General features: G+C 42.3%; 2 protein-coding genes across 2 annotated transcripts; both read right to left on the bottom strand.

The window, feature by feature from the left end:
• Positions 1-5,941: 5,941 nt before the first annotated feature.
• LOC102498582 (olfactory receptor 2H2-like) lies at positions 5,942-6,960 on the bottom strand. The gene has a single exon (XM_006162039.2). It carries the CDS (start codon positions 6,958-6,960, stop codon positions 6,019-6,021), a length of 942 nt encoding a protein of 313 aa, XP_006162101.1. The 3' UTR covers positions 5,942-6,018.
• Positions 6,961-15,368: 8,408 nt separating this feature from the next.
• Positions 15,369-16,535, bottom strand: OR2B11 (olfactory receptor family 2 subfamily B member 11). Its single transcript, XM_027765734.1, has one exon. It carries the CDS (start codon positions 16,533-16,535, stop codon positions 15,588-15,590), a length of 948 nt encoding a protein of 315 aa, XP_027621535.1. The 3' UTR covers positions 15,369-15,587.
• Positions 16,536-18,299: the final 1,764 nt, after the last annotated feature.

Genomic DNA, 18,299 nt, shown 5'->3' with positions numbered 1-18,299 from the left:
TACCAGATAGAGTGTGGGAAGAGGGTGGTGAAGGAGAAGAGCCTGAGGAAGGACGTTAAGGAGAAAAATAGAGAGGCAAGGCATTTATGGGACAAAGAAAAGAGCTGTTGTCTGTTGAAGATAACGTGTATAGTATACTCAAGTGGACTGGGGAGAAATGTATACATGTCAGAATATTCACTTTGCAAGCTAAGTGACACGTAATTGAATATATAAAAGAAATTTAAATTAAGAAAGACCAGTGTATTAGAGCTTTAGACAGGTATATTCAATATATTCTTACCTCTGATTCTATAGAAACTATAATTACTATAAATAATGTATCAGAATCCATTATAAGTTGCAGAAAAAAAGTATGTCCTTTATAGATTGAATCTAATATTCCTACCGTTTTATAGATTGTATCAGATGTTCCTACAATCTAAATAATTATGTTCTAAGTTTTGAAAATTGAATGAAGGTATTTTTAAGACCTATACTTGATTTTATATTTATCATTCTGTTTTATACACACACACACACACACACACACACACACACACACAATTCTAATAAGACATTATTTGCTTTAAAAAAAGAAAAAGAAAACTGCTCAGAAAAGCTTTACCAAAGAGTCTTCACCTTTGAACTATTCTCTTCATTATTCTCATCTAAGGGTACTTTTGTAAGCGTTTCAGTGGGGAATCATTAAGCGTACAGCCCTGATTTGGCTCTTCCTGATGTTTTTTGTTTTATTTTGTTTTCTAATTTAAAAAAATCTTTAAAGGATACCTGATTTTCTTTAGTGAATAATGTAGAACAGGATACAGTAACATGATTAAATTCCTAGAACCCTCAGTTCTTTAGTGATGGTCTAAATGCTGGTAGTATACCTGATAAAAATGTCTAGAATTTGATCAAGCTTATGTTGAGAAATAAAATTCGTATTTAAAAAAATTGGTAAATAACTGTTTATTGTTTGTTGCCTTGATGAATCTTTATCCAGAAATAATATAAACACAACCACTTTACTGTTCCTGGTATCTTTACCTTCCATTAAAGTAACCTTTACAACTTTGCCATATTGGAAAATATCTACTTTAAGTCATTGTCAGGGAAAAGAGCAAGTTGGGTACACACACAGTGTCTTACCAGGGCCCAATCGTCCACCATTCTTAGCTTTAGGGGGAGTGGATCCAGAAGGCTAAACAAGTGGCCTCCTCAGCTTCGCTGGGCTCTTTCTTGTCCCTTGCAATGGCCTTGGCATCATGGGTCACTTTCTTGCCCCCATGGTGGCTTTGGCATAACAGATCACAAAAAGCTAGGTGCCCAGATGAGCTACTATAAGCAAGTAGTGCCTCTTTCCAGATCTTGTTAGATGAGGCCCAGAAGCCCACGTGCATAATTTTCAGCAGAGAATTTTACAGTCCTGGGTATGTTAAGTGTTTCTTCCCATTGTCCCACCTCCCCACCCTCTACTATCCCCTCCCTTCCCTTACAGTCTCTGGTATCTACACCTGTGCTTCCTGAAGTGTTTTATTACTTTTTGCCGTATCTCAGACTTGCAGGTAAAAATAATTCTTTTCAATAAATGGTACTGGAGCAATTGAACATATTGAATAAATAGATCTTGACCTCACCCTCACCGTTCGTGCAAAATGAACTTCGAATGGACGCTGGTGTCTGGACAGTGTGTGCTCTGCTCGGTGGGGGCTGGCCCACGCAGGGAGGTTTGGACTCACGTCTGGAAACCACCCTGAGCGTGCAGGTGCAGGCGCACCCAACCTGGGCTGGGGAGGCTGGGAGCACCTGGATGTGTGGAGACCTTGCCGGGGTACCCGTTTCCTGTCTCTGTCTCTCTTGCTCATAGAAGAAAGAAAGAAACAAAAATAATGGATCATGAACTCATATGCAAAATGTAAAACTATAAAACATTTTGAATAAAACATGGGGACAACTTCAGAATCTATAATTTTATGACTAGTTTTAAATGTGACAGCAAAATAATGATCCATTTAATATATACCGAGTGTCCGCACTCTACAGCTGAAACTGAATAACTAGAGGATATAGAAACATAGAACATGGTTATAGATACCAGATAGAGTGTGGGAAGAGGGTGGTGAAGGAGAAGAGCCTGAGGAAGGACGTTAAGGAGAAAAATAGAGAGGCAAGGCATTTATGGGACAAAGAAAAGAGCTGTTGTCTGTTGAAGATAACGTGTATAGTATACTCAAGTGGACTGGGGAGAAATGTATACATGTCAGAATATTCACTTTGCAAGCTAAGTGACACGTAATTGAATATATAAAAGAAATTTAAATTAAGAAAGACCAGTGTATTAGAGCTTTAGACAGGTATATTCAATATATTCTTACCTCTGATTCTATAGAAACTATAATTACTATAAATAATGTATCAGAATCCATTATAAGTTGCAGAAAAAAAGTATGTCCTTTATAGATTGAATCTAATATTCCTACCGTTTTATAGATTGTATCAGATGTTCCTACAATCTAAATAATTATGTTCTAAGTTTTGAAAATTGAATGAAGGTATTTTTAAGACCTATACTTGATTTTATATTTATCATTCTGTTTTATACACACACACACACACACACACACACACACACACACAATTCTAATAAGACATTATTTGCTTTAAAAAAAGAAAAAGAAAACTGCTCAGAAAAGCTTTACCAAAGAGTCTTCACCTTTGAACTATTCTCTTCATTATTCTCATCTAAGGGTACTTTTGTAAGCGTTTCAGTGGGGAATCATTAAGCGTACAGCCCTGATTTGGCTCTTCCTGATGTTTTTTGTTTTATTTTGTTTTCTAATTTAAAAAAATCTTTAAAGGATACCTGATTTTCTTTAGTGAATAATGTAGAACAGGATACAGTAACATGATTAAATTCCTAGAACCCTCAGTTCTTTAGTGATGGTCTAAATGCTGGTAGTATACCTGATAAAAATGTCTAGAATTTGATCAAGCTTATGTTGAGAAATAAAATTCGTATTTAAAAAAATTGGTAAATAACTGTTTATTGTTTGTTGCCTTGATGAATCTTTATCCAGAAATAATATAAACACAACCACTTTACTGTTCCTGGTATCTTTACCTTCCATTAAAGTAACCTTTACAACTTTGCCATATTGGAAAATATCTACTTTAAGTCATTGTCAGGGAAAAGAGCAAGTTGGGTACACACACAGTGTCTTACCAGGGCCCAATCGTCCACCATTCTTAGCTTTAGGGGGAGTGGATCCAGAAGGCTAAACAAGTGGCCTCCTCAGCTTCGCTGGGCTCTTTCTTGTCCCTTGCAATGGCCTTGGCATCATGGGTCACTTTCTTGCCCCCATGGTGGCTTTGGCATAACAGATCACAAAAAGCTAGGTGCCCAGATGAGCTACTATAAGCAAGTAGTGCCTCTTTCCAGATCTTGTTAGATGAGGCCCAGAAGCCCACGTGCATAATTTTCAGCAGAGAATTTTACAGTCCTGGGTATGTTAAGTGTTTCTTCCCATTGTCCCACCTCCCCACCCTCTACTATCCCCTCCCTTCCCTTACAGTCTCTGGTATCTACACCTGTGCTTCCTGAAGTCATATTCAACCTTTCCTTTCCTGCCATAGAATGCTGACATTCAGTATATATTGAACAGGGATATACAGTGGTATCTTTCAATGTCTGACTTACTTGACTTAGCAGTCGCTCTTCCACATTCAGCCACTTTGAGACAAATGACAGTGTCTCATTGTTCCTTATGGCTGAATAATACTCCATAGTGATTATATGCCACAATTTTTCAACATAGTCAGCAGTTCTTGGGCACTTAGATTGTGGTTCCTTGTCTTTGCAGTTAAAAATAATGCTGTGATAAACATGGTGTCCTTCCAATGATTGTTTTTCTATTTTTTGGGTAAGTACCAAGAAGTGGGATTACTGGGTCATGTTGTAATTCTATTGGTAAATGTTTGAGGAACTTCCATATTGTTTTCCTCAGTGGCTGTACCAATTTGCATTCCCACAAACAATGTGGGAGGCTTCTCTAGCATTTACAGTTCTTCCTCTTGTTGTTGTTTTTTTTTTTTTTTTTTTTTTTTTTTCCCTATCCATTCTGACTGGATATAAATGGCATCTCATTCCGTTGTGGTTCTTTTTCTTTCTTTCTTTCTTTTTCTTTCTTTCTTTCTTTCTTTCTTTCTTTCTTTCTTTTCTTTTTTTTTTTTTTTAGTAGTTTTTGCTATAGGGCACGTACGCTCACCAGAGAGACAGAGAGATAGAAAGTGAGAAATCACTCCCCACGGGGGATGGCCATGCCGCAATCCCTTCCCCTCCATTCTCCTCTCGAGCTCTTGGGCACATGGTGTGAGTTTAAGCCACCAGGTCCAGGATTCAAACCACGGTCGGCTACATGGGAGTTCAGAGACTTACGCTAGCCATTATGCTAACTGCTGGTCCCTCCATTGTGGTTTTTATCTGAATTTATTCTATGATAAGAGAAGTTAAACATCTTTTTAGAAGCATTTTGGCCATTTGTATGTCTTCTTTGGAGAGTTGTCTGTTCAGGTCATTTGTTCATTTTAAAATTGGATTACTGTTAATATTTTTTGCTGGTGAGCTGCTTGAGTTCTCTATATATTCTGGTTATCAATATCTTATCTGAAGCTTAGTTTGCAAATATTTTCTCCCATTCTGTGGGTTGTCTCCTTACTCTATTCATTGTTTGCTTTGCAGAAGTTTTTTAGTTTGATGTAGTCCCATTTGCCTATTTTTGGGATTATTGCCTGTGCTTTAGGGGTCTTAAGGATTTTGAAATTATTATTTTCCTTAGAGTATTTCATGAATGAGGATGCTTATGTATCTGCTTCTTATTATTCTGATCATACAGTGTTTAGTATAGAGACATGCAGAATAACATTAGGCAGACTCCATAAGCTGGCCATAGGTTTGTCTTCCCTTAAATTTGCATTTTGGGTTATTTTTAAAGTGTTAAGAGTTGTGCATATGTCACATATGTATGCTGCTTTATTTATTTATTTATCTATTTATTTATAAGGTTTTGCCTTAGGGTGAGTGTGTTTGCCAGAGAGACACAGACCCAGTGAGAGGGAAAGTGAGAAATCACCCCACAGAGGGGATAGCCATGCCACAATCCCTTCTCCTCCATTCTCCTACCAGGATCTTAGACACCTATGCATATGTGCCAGGCATGATTTCCAAGCCACCACTTCCAGGATTCGAACCATGGTTGGCCATGTGGGAGTCCATCAACCTAATTGCTATGCCACCTGCTGGTCCTGTGTGCTAGTTTTTAAGCTGGTGTCTTGTGGGTTAACACTAGCTCTTGTATCACCTCCCATGTTAGAATGAGGCTGGGAGTGTGCGTATGGGTCTACTTTGCTTGCTGGTTTCTTCTTAGTCTTTCCTGTGTGGTGTGATGCAGGCAGGGAGCTGTGGGTGGGCTGTGGGGTCGGAGGATGTGTCTTGCTCTTCTCTGTTTGCTTTGTTTTTATTTTGTTTTTTATCTGACCTCAGGAATACTTTTCCATCCTGCCATGACAAGTGATTAGGAGTACAGGTTGAATTAACTTAAATCAAGATCCCTCAGCATGTCTAAACCAGAACCATCCCCGTGGTGACATCAGCACAGCCTTCCCGGGAAGCAGGGGGTCTCAGCATTTCTGCTCCTGGGCTGCCTCTCCAGGCAGTGGTTTTAACAACGTTTGACCTTTGTCCTTTTCTGTCCTCCCAGGACTAGGAATTGGGTCTGCTGCATTTTTTTTTTTTTTTTTTTTTTGAGCACCTGGAGGGTTTCCATTCCCCAGCTGTTGCCTGACCAGAGAAAAGCTCCTGGCTGAATTTAAACTTAAGAGTAACACCAATGGCGTGTCAGACTTTACTTTTAGACCACCCACTGTCATTGAGCAGTGGTGTCAAGAGTTGAGTCACCTGTGTGTGCCATACCACAGGTTAGTCATGTTGTGAGTGACTGACCAGGGCAAGAGCTGACCACCCCCTGTTTGAGCCCCCCATTACCCACCTGCTGTTCTGTCTTTTCCAAGGAGCCTCTTGAGAGCTCCCTGCACATCTTTGTTCCTCAAGGTGTAGATGAGAGGGTTAAGAGTGGGGGTCACCACTGTGTAGAAAAGAGTCAGGAATTTCCCTCCCTTCTGGGAAAAATGGCTCCGAGGCCTGATGTAGACTGCAGTGACACTGCAGTAGAAGAGGAAGACGACCACCAGGTGGGAAGAGCAGGTGCGTAAGGCCTTGATCTGCCCCTCCTGGGACTGGATGGCCACCACTGCCTGGACAATGCGGCAGTAGGAGACGAGGATGAGCAGAAGTGGCCCCATCAGGAAGATGCCACCGACCACCGAGATCTGGAGCTCATTCACACGCGTGTCTCCGCAGGCCAGGCGGATCAGTGCAGGGACCTCACAGACAAAATCATCTACCTGGCGATGATGGCAGAAGGGCAGCTTCATGGTGGTGGGGGACTGCACCAAAGTGCCAAAAATCCCACTTGCCCAGACCAGGCATGCCAACCTGTGACACAGGTGTGGGCGCATAATGGCCGCGTAGTGCAGAGGTCGGCACACTGCCACGTAGCGGTCAAAGGCCATGACGAGCAGGAGCACACACTCCGCAGCTCCCAGTCCCAGGAAGATGTAGAGTTGAGCCGCACACCCCAGGTAGCTGATGGTCTTGTCGGAGCCCCAGAGGTTGACCAGCATTTGGGGGATGCAGCTGCTGGTGAAACAGAGGTCCAGGAAGGAGAGGTGGGTGAGGAAGAAGTACATGGGGGTGTGCAGGTGAGGGTCGGTGTGGGACAGGAGTATTATGATGATGTTTCCCATGAGTGTGATCATGTAAAAGATAATGACAGCCACAAAGAGGGTCTTTTCCAGCTTGGGGTTATCTGAGAAACCCAGAAGGATGAAACCATCTGGGACAGTGTCATTGACTGTGTCCATCCAGTAACCGTGGAGCTGAGATGAGTTGCACCTCAGAGGAAATGCTACCTACAGGAGGCAGAGAGAAGTGGGTTTTGATTTTTTGCAAAATTATCTATTATTTTTTGTAAACTTACTGTTAATCTTCTTTCTACCTGTCCTTCTTAGACATTGGCACCTGCTCATTTCTGTAGACACAGGTCTGTCCAGCAAACTCTTAGATGGCTTAGAATGTCGAAACCAACTCGGGACCAGCAGTTAGTGTAATGGCTATGTCTCTGGACTCCCACGTAGTTGACCACGGTTCGAGTCCCAGACCCAGTGGCTTAAACTCACGCCGGGCACGTGTGTGCCCAAGATCCCGAGAGGAGAATGGAGGAGAAGGGATTGTGGTGTGGCCATCCCCCCGGGGGGTGATTTCTCGCTTTCTATCTCTCTGTCTCTCTCTCTCTGTCCGGCAAGCACATGTGCCGTATAGCAAAAACCTCTCAAAAGAAAAAAATTGTCGAAACCAACTCTTGGTGTCCTTTGGGTAGTGACATCACTTGATTCTTCTAGCCTTTCCTCTAGAATCAAGGCTAACCTTACCCATGTGCCTAAGTGACTTCAGGTTAGCATTGTTTTCCAGCTCCCTCCACCCAAAACAAAACCAAAACTAAACCCAGTTTTTCTTCTGTTTTGAGCCCAAGTCGTGTCCACTTCCTTTCTACGAAGCAGAATTCTTCACCTTACGTTGGGTCACGTGTGACATTTCTGTCAAGTAGGAGCGATGCTGCCAAGATTTCATGAGCCGCTGCCTGAATGGACCCGCTGTGGCCCTGCCCTGCTTGCCCGGACAGGAGGGGCACCAGCACTGCTGAGCTGCTCCCCGCCTGTGGCAGGTGGTCTTCCTCTGGAGCATTTTAATTTACTAGAGATGCTTGTCCCGTTTGGCCCTCGACTTGATGGGGTTGGCTATGGTTTTCCTAATATATGTCTTTAAGTCTCAAATCTCTGAGTTGAACATCAGATACACTCTCACCATGGCCCCGCTGGCTGTGCCCGTGGTGGTCTGCAGCCCTGTGAGAGCACACGCAGGCGCAGGGCTTGTCACCATCAGCGCTTTGTTATTGCCGAGAGTCAGACCTGCAGGGGCTAAGTTAAAGATAAAAATCTAGGAATAGACTACTGCTCTGTCCATCACAAATCTTTCCTCTGTAGCCAACGTCTGGCTGTCCAGTGGACTGCGCTCTGGACCTGAGCTCTGCCCGATCCTGAGGTGCAGCTCTGGCAAGTCATTGGCGTTTGACACCCGAGGGGATGCCGGCTAGCTCTGCTCGTGTCAACACTGGGTTCTCAGGCGTCCGTGAATGCAGGGAGCCTGGATCTGGGATGGGGGAATGGACGTGCTGATTGGACTGATCCTTTGAGTAAGAAGGATGCAATGCTCGTGCCTGGATTTTCAACTCCCTGAGAAATGCATCTCATTTCATTCATTTCAGTATCCCTCTGAGTGACTTGCACAGGGAATGCGTTCTAAATAGTTACTGATCTGCAGCCTCACTCAGAACATTTCCACCTCTAAAAGTGATTTACTCTCTGCAATGCAGACATGAGAGCAGAACTTGCTTTTCTTACTTTTTAATAATACCCAGTAATGCAATCGATATAAATGGAATTACTGCTGACTTTCATGACTTCATTCTCTCACTTCCCAGCTGATATAACTGACTTTCTTGTTCCCTCTGCAGCCCTGAGTGGTCCATGTGTGCATCTCCAACAAGGCTGTTCCTCAGGGGTGTGCGTGTCATCAACTTTTTCAGCACCCTCAGGGCTATGAGGGCTTCTGATAAGATTTCCTACTCAGGGCTTCGAGATGAATCCAGGAAGCACTAGCACAACATGGTGCCGTGGGAACACAGGGGCGAGGGGTGGCATCTGGGCCCCCTCTATCAGGGATGCTGCAAAGCAAGTTACTTTTTTGGGGGTGACCTCCTTCCATCCTTTGTACATTCCCTAACTCCTCAGCAATATTTTCCTCAATCCCAATTACCTACATTCTCTCATCCCTCCAGGTTTTTTTTTTTTCTTCAAGCTAACAGTAATACTGATAACTGCTCTGCACTTATAAGGGACATCTCCACTGGGAGATATGAGATGTGAGTTCTTGTTCATTTGCTTTTAAGGCGGTGTAAGCTCAGAATGGTCCATGAACAGCTTACTGGAAGTGTTTTCATTTGATATATACCCTCTGACTTCCCACAGTTGTGAACAGATGGGCTCCTTTTGGTTCCAGGCTAGTACTGCTCTGCAGACCTTGGCTGTGGCACTCTGAGCTCAGCAGGGCCACCCACTGCTCATGCTCTGCATGTCTGTTCTGTAGTATAATCTCTCCAATTAGACATGGGCTGTTTCTGATTGGCAGGTTTCTCAAACACCCTTATTTCCATAGCTTCTGGGCCCCTTTTAAGCTAAGTTTCAGCCATTCACATTAATCCAGTGAACACTGCACAAGCCTACATGTTCTTGAGGCTCAGAGATTTAAAGGACCTTATTTTTTCTTTTGTCTTTCCTTACCAGCATCCATGTTTTGCCCAAGGGACTGTTGGGCGAACAAATGTGCACACCCTTGGCGTACCGAGTTTGCCATTACGTAACAACATGGCGTTAGACCCTGGTGTGTGCTGAGGCAGACGATGGGCAGGGGAAGGGAACTGTGACAGCACAAGTGGCAGAGGCAGGCTGAATACTGTCTTTCTAGGTCCAGCTGTTACAGCCCAGCAGCTGCGACATCCTCTGGGAATTCCCCTCTGTCTCTTCTTGGACGTGAGAAATCTCCCCTCGTGGACCACAAATTCTGCATGGCAAGCAGAGGGGCTAACCTTTAGAAGAATTGTCAGAACTTTGGCATCATGGAAACATCAGCCAATCTTGAGACCCAGTATTTTCAGGAGCACTGGGCTCATTCTCAGTGCATTTAACGTCTTTACTATTTATTCTGAGAAATTAATGTAAAATAAACATAAAACAGTAACACAAGACTCATAACGCTGTGAGATAAAGTCACTGTTATCATGAACTTTCACCCCTACACCAGCTAATGAGTCAGTAATATAGATGTCTGAAACAATAGCAGAGGTTTGCAGGACATTTTATTTCTCTTGCTCTCTAAGTCCAGGCGGAAGTATGCAAACCCGTGTCAGAATTTATCACCTGTGACAAAGACGAGTACCCTTACCAGTTTCCATTCAGCTGAACGTGGTCAGATCAGGTATTTATCTTTCAAATGAGAGTCCTTGCTCCTCTCACCAGGTGATCTGCCTTGTCTTCAAGCATCCTTTCCTTAAAATGCATAAAATATTTCTTGGATTCGCTTATATTATCCTCTCTGCCTGGAATCTGTTCACTTCTACCCTCAATCTACCAAATCACACTGTTCCCAAACCCATCACTTAGGATCTTCTGGGGTGCATTTTAACCCAGGCTTGGTCACAGCCTGAGCGGGAGAGCAATTGCCTTACCTCTAGGACGCTGTAGTGCCTGGGGGGGGCCGTACTTGGACCACTTCCTTTATTAGCATCTTGGGTGCAGAATTAGGGAGCAATAACGGCATCTCGTGCCCTGGATATTTGCTGCGTATTCCAGGAAGACCTAACGTACTGAGATTGATAAGACCACTGGGACTGCTTCCCAGATCAAAATTAGCCTCCAGGAGAGTGCCTTCTACTGCAGGTTCTCCCACCTCGGGGCCCAACAATGCATGCTTCGAGCTGTTAGAAGTTGGAAGCTCCTGGGCGTGTACCATGAAGGACCTCACTGCTGAACTTCTTAAATTAGACTTTTCTGTTTACAAATCACTTCAGTATATATAAGGTTCATCAAATCCTTCAATCTTTTGAGTCTTCCGGTTTTCATTCTTACACTTTCTCCTGAATAAGTGTTTGGATTCAGTAATGGTGTTTTTCTCATTAAAAGAATAAATGTTCACAAAGTCTTTGGGACCTGGGGAAAGGAATATCTTGCATTTGATTTGTAAACTTCGTGTGTGCTTAGCAAAGACAATCTGTATCTGCGGAACCCAGTCTTGTTCTGCCTCCGTGCCGTGTCCCGGTGGTAGCCTCTGTTTCAGGTTTCGCAGTGTGTGTAAGAACACACACAAGATCAAACATGCACATTTTCCTAAAGAAAATGGTAAGCTAGAAAACCTCAAGGGAGAAAGTTTTCTCCTTAGGTTTTTCTTTTTTCTTTTGTCTCCCTTACCAGGGCAAATAAGCCAAAACACACACACACACACACACACACACACACAAATGACTGACAACATTGTGTTTTATAAAAGCAAAAAAGATTCCCGTGTTCTAACCTCAGCTCAGTTACCAATTGGCAGTAGGAACTTGAGAATGGCATTTCACCTTGTAGGTACTCAGCTTTTTCTTCTTTAAACCCTGGCCTTGGATGAGAGGATGCCTGTGCCTGCCCATGGCTAACTTCTCTGAATACGTTATGACCACATAGCCATGCAGATGGGAAACAGGAACAGTGTTGATATCCCATAGCTTAATTCTTAGATGGATAGAAAATGCATGTTTTGATACCATTTGTGTAAATGGGGATTCTGCCCCTATGCCAGGCTTAGCCCTCAGCCAGGGCTATGGGACTGGCCCTAAATTCATAATTTAATTCTGTTTTTTCACAAACTTTTTGGTCTTCACAAGAGCTCCTACTCCATGGGAAGGGAATTGATGGGTAATGGATATTTCTTATTGGATTTTGTGTCTCACTTCTGTAATCTTAGGTTTGAAAGGTTTGCATATTTAAGTTTTTTTTTATTAGTTCACATGAGATTGCACATAATGGTAGGGCTTTGGACCCTGATCCGACTGGATGTTGGTGACACCAGCCCATGGATTTGTCACTGTTGCATCTCCTCATCAAAGTACACACCCACTAGCAAGTCACCAGTAGTCACGCTATAGGCCAGTTTCTTAAATCTTTAACAATTTAATTTAATTATTTTAATCGTATCTCTCATAAAACTGAAAGAAAATTCAAAATAGTTTTTCTCAATCCATAAGTTGTCTCTTCATTCTGTTAACATTTCCTTTGCTTTGCAGAATATTTTCAGTTTTATATAACCCCATTTGTCTATTCTTCTTCTTTTTTTGCTCATACTTTTGGATTGAATCCCAAAAGTCATTGGGCATATTGATGTCATTTTTCCCCCTGTTTTCTTCTAGTAGTTTTACAGTATCCAGCTTTACATTTAAGTTTTTTCCTTGAGTTGATTTTTGTATATTATGTGAGGCAAGGATTCAATTTCATTCTCTGAAATGTGGATATCCAGTTTTCTCCACACCATTTATGAAAGACACTGTCTTATCCCCTTGTATCTTCTTAGTATCTTCATAAATTGACCATAAATGCTTAGGTTTATTTCTAGGGTTTCTAGTATGTTTCTTTGATCAATATGTCTATTTTTATGAGAGTAGCATGCTATTTTGATTATTCTAACTTTGTAATATAACTTAAAGCCAGGTGGTGTGATTGTTCCATCTTTGTTCTCTTTGCTCAGGAAAGATTTCCTGGGCTATTAGGTTTCTATTGCTTTTCCAAATGAATTTTAGATTTTTTTTTTATATTTCTGTAGGAAATGTCTTTGGGATTTTGATACAAATTACATAGAATCTGTAGATCACTTTGGGTATTATAGGTGTTTTAACAATAGTAATTCTTTCCACTCATGAACACATGGTTGCTTTCCGTTTATTTGTGCTTTCTTCAATGTTTTCATCAGCAGTTTATAATTTTCAGCATACAGACTTTTTACCACCACAGTTATTTTTTTCCTAATTTGTTTCTTGTAGCTATCATAAATAGGAGTGTATTCTTTTTAAAATTAAATTTATTCGACTTTTACAAATTCCAGTAGAAGAAAACTGTGTTGGGCCAGTAGGGAGCATGGATGTTAAGGTGGCTGGACCCTACATGGCTAAATCTGTGCTTTGAGTCCTGGACTTGGGTGCTTAAAATCACTCTGGGCATTAGTGTGCACTGCCCAAAATCTCGAGAGAAGACTGGAGGAGTAGGGATTGCAGCATGACTATCCCCCTGGGGGTAACTTCTCATTTTCCCTTTCTCTCTCTCTCTCTGTCTTTCTCTCCATCTCTTTCCAGTGAGTACACATGTTCTATTGTAAAAACTTTTAAAAAGAAAGGAAGAAAGGAAGAAAGGAATAAAGGAAGAAAGAAAGAAAGAAAGAAAGAAAGAAAGAAAGAAAGAAAAGAAAGAAGAGAAAAGCTATGTGTACTGTTGTGTAACTTATATTCCCCACTTAACAATATATTTAGGATATATTTTTTTCTTTTTTGGGGGAAGGAAGAATGTGATTTCTTTTCAACTTTATCAAGTTATTTTTAAAAATTTTTAAATTTCAATTTCTTTTATACATTCAATCACATGTTACTTAGCTTGAAAGTAAATATTCCAATACGTATACATTTCTCACCAGCCCAGTTGACAATACTATGAAGTTATCTTCAACAGGTGATAACCCAGTTATAATCAATGAAAATTGAATGTATTTTTGGTGTCCAAAATAACGTTTTTGTATAGGTAAACATTATGAAATGATTAAATCAATCTAACATATATTATTACCTCACATACTTTTCTTTTTCTTTTTTTTTTGATGAGAGCATTTAAGATCTTTTTTTCTTAGCATTTTTCAAATGTACATTATTATTAACTACAGTCTTTAGAACTTGTTGGACACCTGCTTCCCATGGCACTATGGTGACAGTACCTCCGTGTTGAACTCAGGGATCCCAGAGAGAGTGCTAAGTGGAAGTTGCCAGGTTTCTCATGACTCTTCCTTGGAAGATCCTGAACATTACTGCACTGTATGTTAGTGACCATGCAAGTCATTAAGACCAGTCCTTGTGACTAGCTGTTGGCGTAATGGCTATGTCGCTGGACTCCCATGTAGTCGACCGTGGTTCGAGTCCCGGACCTGGAGGCTTAAACTCACGTCGGGTGCATGTGTGTGCGTGCCCAAGATCCCAAGAGGAGAATGGAGGAGAAGGGATTGTGGCATGGCCATCCCCCCCTGGGGGGGGGTGATTTCTTGCTTTCTGTCTCTCTGTCTCTCTCTGTCTTTCTAGCGAGCACACGTGCCCTATAGCAAAACCTCTACCAAAAAAGAAAAAAAAATGACCAGCCCTCACTTAGTGGAGGGAAATGAGTCCCCACCTCACTGCACTGGATAGACTAGGGTTTGGCACTGTCTTCGAACTGGCACATCTGTTTGGAGAGATAGTCCTTAGTATTCTCACTGTGTCATGGCTAGCCCATGGCCCTTATGAATTACCTTTTTTTTGGATCCATGTCACATTGCTCTTTCCAAATTGTAACTGGAACCTATGCTACTAATAAAGGTTCCTAAACTTCGTGCTCAATAATGTGGTTACAAGGGCTCCAGGCTGCCATCCAGGACTGTTCTGCAGCAGTTGGTGGGAACACCTCTGTGGTTTTGGTATTTGAAACAGTCTTTATTATGATTATTTTTTCATGTTTAGTTTTAATCCTTTAGCTTTGTGTTAGCTCTAACCATTATTTATAACTTTATTGTTCTTAACTCTGATCATGTTTATAGTTCATATTCTCAACTTAAATGTATATAAACCTATATGTCTGTGTGTGTGTATATATATATATATATGTATATATATACATATCATATACATCTTATCATATATATATATATATGATAAGAAGGTATGCTGTTTTTATTTGGACCACTAGAACTTAATGTAGAGTCTTACACATCTACCACAAACAGGTTTGTACCTGTTTCCAGTTGGTGGTGGGAAAACTTTTTATAGAAAGAATTTTGAATCATACAAAACAAACCCTTTAAGATAACAGGAAGAATATTTATTTCTGGAACATTTATTTTTAGAATATTTTGAAAAAGTCATATAAAATGTATGGAAACTTAAATCTATGGAGAAAATGATATATTTACAGTAATTAAGATTATATTTCAGTTTCATATTATGTATGCTTAGGAGTAATGGAAAATAAGCTTGGAAAGAGTCAAATGGGAGGAAAACAGAAGAAATACAGGAAGGCAGAAATGGAAAAGGACCAGGAAATTAGAAATTAAATAATTCAACAAATACTGAATGCCAAGTCTGTTTAAAGAATCCTTGAAAAAAAACTAGCCTTTTAGAATTACACTTTTAGAGCTGACATAATTTGTAGATGTGAGATTGAACACACTATGGCCATACAGGAAGTGAGATATGATGGGTAGGGATTTTTTGTTTTAATTGAGAGTGTGACCATTCACCAAAGAGAGAGAGAAACACCCTTCCTTAAACTGGCAAAGGCACGCCGCAATCCTTTATGAAGTTTGGGCATGCACTCACATGTGCCTACAGGGGTCAGAACTTAAACTTGGGTAGCCATGTGGGACTCAATCCCCTATGCACAGGGCTCAACCTGCTTTGGAACTGGCCCAGGATGGGATTTTTGAGTCTCCCAAATCTCTCAAAGTCCGTACTGTTTGGTTATTAACTCCTTACATGGACAGTGCTCTGAGCACACAACACACGTTCCCAGAGCACTTTAGTCAACAGCGATAGCTACGTCTCAGATCTTCATCATCTTCAGAGTCTGCAGACCCTTGCCAGAAATCTTCTCAGGGCTCCCTTCACGTCCTTATTCCTCAGGGTGTAGATAAAAGGATTGAGGGTGGGGGTGATTATGGAATAGAAAAGGGAGATAAATTTGCCCTGCTCTTGGGAGTAGCTGGAAGGGGGCTGCAGGTACATGTAGATGGCTGGCAGGTAGAAGAGGGAGACTACCACCAGGTGGGAGGAGCAGGTTCCAAAGGCCTTGCGCCGCCCCTTGGAGGACTGAATTCTGACCACTGCACGGGCGATAAAGCCATAGGACAGTAGGATGAGAGCCAGAGGGATCAGCACGAAGAAGGCCACCAGCACAGCCAGCGTGGCATCGTTAACAGCTGTGTCAGCACATGACAGCTTGATCATGGCCGGCACCTCGCAAAAAAAGTTGTTCAGTACCTGCCGCCCACAGAAAGGCAGCTGCACTGTCAGGGCAACCTGGACGAGGGAGTTGCCGAAACCACTGAGCCAGGCTGTAGCCACGAGATGCTGGCACAGGGGGCGGTTCATAATAACAGCATACCGAAGGGGCTCACAGATGGCCACGTAGCGGTCCAGGGCCATGGCCGCCAAGACAACGCACTCAGTACATCCCAGCCAGTGGAAAACCGCGTACTGCACTGTGCAGCCGCCATAGCTGATGGTCTTCCTGGAGCTGCCCATGTTGGCCAGCATCTGCGGCACTGTGGTGGTGGTGTAGCAGAGGTCCAGGAAGGACAGGTGGCCGAGGAACACGTACATGGGGCTGTGGAGCTGGGGGTCCAGCCGGCACACCAGGATGATGGAGAGGTTCCCCACCATGGCCAGAATGTAGGACACCAGGAGGACCACAAAGAGAGGGAGTTCCAGCCACGGCCTGTCAGAAACACCCAGCAGGATGAAGTCTTCAGGGAGGTCACCCAAGAAGCTCCGGTTATTACAGCTCATGTTGAGGCATCTTCTGGTGCCTGTAAAGAGTTGAGAAAGTTGGAATAAACACTTCTGAGAAGAAACTGATCATTTTTCTTCTTTCTGCATCTACTTTTATTTTTCACACAGGACACACCCTATCTGCCTTTCTGAAGAAACACTGGGTTGTGGAGGGACCAGAACAGCAGTGTATGAGAGATGAAAAGTTCTTAGAACTTGTTAACTGCAAAATTAAAGTACAAGTTTATTTTGTTGCAAAAAATAAGAATGCATGCATAATGCATAGTATTTTCATGACACTCACTTTTCACGAACTTCTAGAAGACCTCCTATGGGCATCTTTCCTCTCCCTCCAGCGTCAGAGACTTAACAAAGCCATTTAATCTTTCTGAGCTTTAATTTCTGCACCTGTCAAATGGGGATAGAATCATTGCTTCAACTGCATGGTCTTGGGGCTGAAAAAGGATGCAGAGTATGTGAAAACATACTGTATGACAGAGATATGAGGTACAGAAGGTCCCAGGTGGGTCCGACATTTTTTGCGAGGTGCCGGCCATGATCAAGCTGTCATGTGCTGACACAGCTGTTAACGATGCCACGCTGGCTGTGCTGGTGGCCTTCTTCGTGCTGACCCCTCTGCCTCTCACCCTACTCTCCCCCAGCTTTGCTATTCATGCTAGACGTGGGTCTGTGCCCGTAATCCAGGCTGACTGAGGCTGGGGGTGGACAGTGGCATGGAGGCTCTGCTGAGAACAACTCTCTATTCTCTCTTTGCCTTGCACTCTCTGTTTCCTCTCTTTCATGAGAAAAACAAATCACTAAACTAAAAAACAAACAAAACAAAACAAAAAATAAAATAGCCCCTAAGGTTGTCCACTGAAAGATCAAGCTTCCTCTAGAGCTAACGTTATCAGACAGTTTGAGTGATGAATTTCAAAGATAACTTCTTGACCAAGCAGCTGTCACAGCCCAGTGATGGAACAGCTTGATTTCTGGACACCATTGCTGTTGCTGTTAGAAAGCACTGGGTTATTGGGGCCTGCAGGTGGCCTGCTGGTTAAGGTGCTTGACTCCCACATGGCCAACTGTGGTTAGAATCCTGGACTCAAAAATCATGCTCAAGACCCAGAGAGGAGAATGGAAAAGAAGAGATTGTGGTATGGCCATCCCCCTGGGGGATGATTTCTCATCTCCTCTCTCTCTGTTTCTCAGTCTTTCTCTGGTGAGCACATGTGCCCTCTGTCAAAAACCTGAAAAAAAAGAAGAAAAAAAGAAAGAAAATACTAGGTTGGACCAGTGGATTCACAAGGGCTTCTCCCTGAGCCCCTTTGGCCTGTTACTAACCTCCCACACTCTCTCAGGTCCTGTACAACTTCAACAGCCAGAGTGGGGTGCCATGCTCCATGACAGGATTAGGGACAAATGAAGCCCCACAGATATTATATGAAGGGTTCGTTTTTAGTTCTTGATTTGGTGCCTTATGCATAGACTATAAAACTAATGGAAATCTGTTCAATCCCGATGTCGCAGCAAACATCGCCCCTCAGCTGATAGTCTAAGAGCTATATTGTTGGCTCTAAAGCAATACAAATCCTAAATTTTAAAAGTATAAAAAGGTAAAAACATTATTTGCTCTTTCTGTAGTTTTGAAACAGCATACTCTTTGCTATCAGGTTACCAACAGTCTTGTGAGACATTCAATTATTGCATTTTCTCTCACAATTTTATCAAAATATATATGAAATAAGCTTCAAGTTTATCTCTAATGAGCTCAATATCCTA

Source organism: Tupaia chinensis, unplaced genomic scaffold (assembly GCF_000334495.1).
Source record: "Tupaia chinensis unplaced genomic scaffold, TupChi_1.0 Scaffold139513_1, whole genome shotgun sequence".
Lineage (NCBI taxonomy): Eukaryota > Metazoa > Chordata > Mammalia > Scandentia > Tupaiidae > Tupaia > Tupaia belangeri.
This window is presented reverse-complemented; position numbering and strand designations above follow the sequence as displayed.

What these genes read in the sequence shown, in the direction of transcription:
- LOC102498582 (XM_006162039.2), bottom strand. Translation starts at nt 6,960, where the DNA reads ATGGACACAGTCAATGACACTGTCCCAGATGGTTTCATCCTTCTGGGT.
- OR2B11 (XM_027765734.1), bottom strand. Translation starts at nt 16,535, where the DNA reads ATGAGCTGTAATAACCGGAGCTTCTTGGGTGACCTCCCTGAAGACTTC.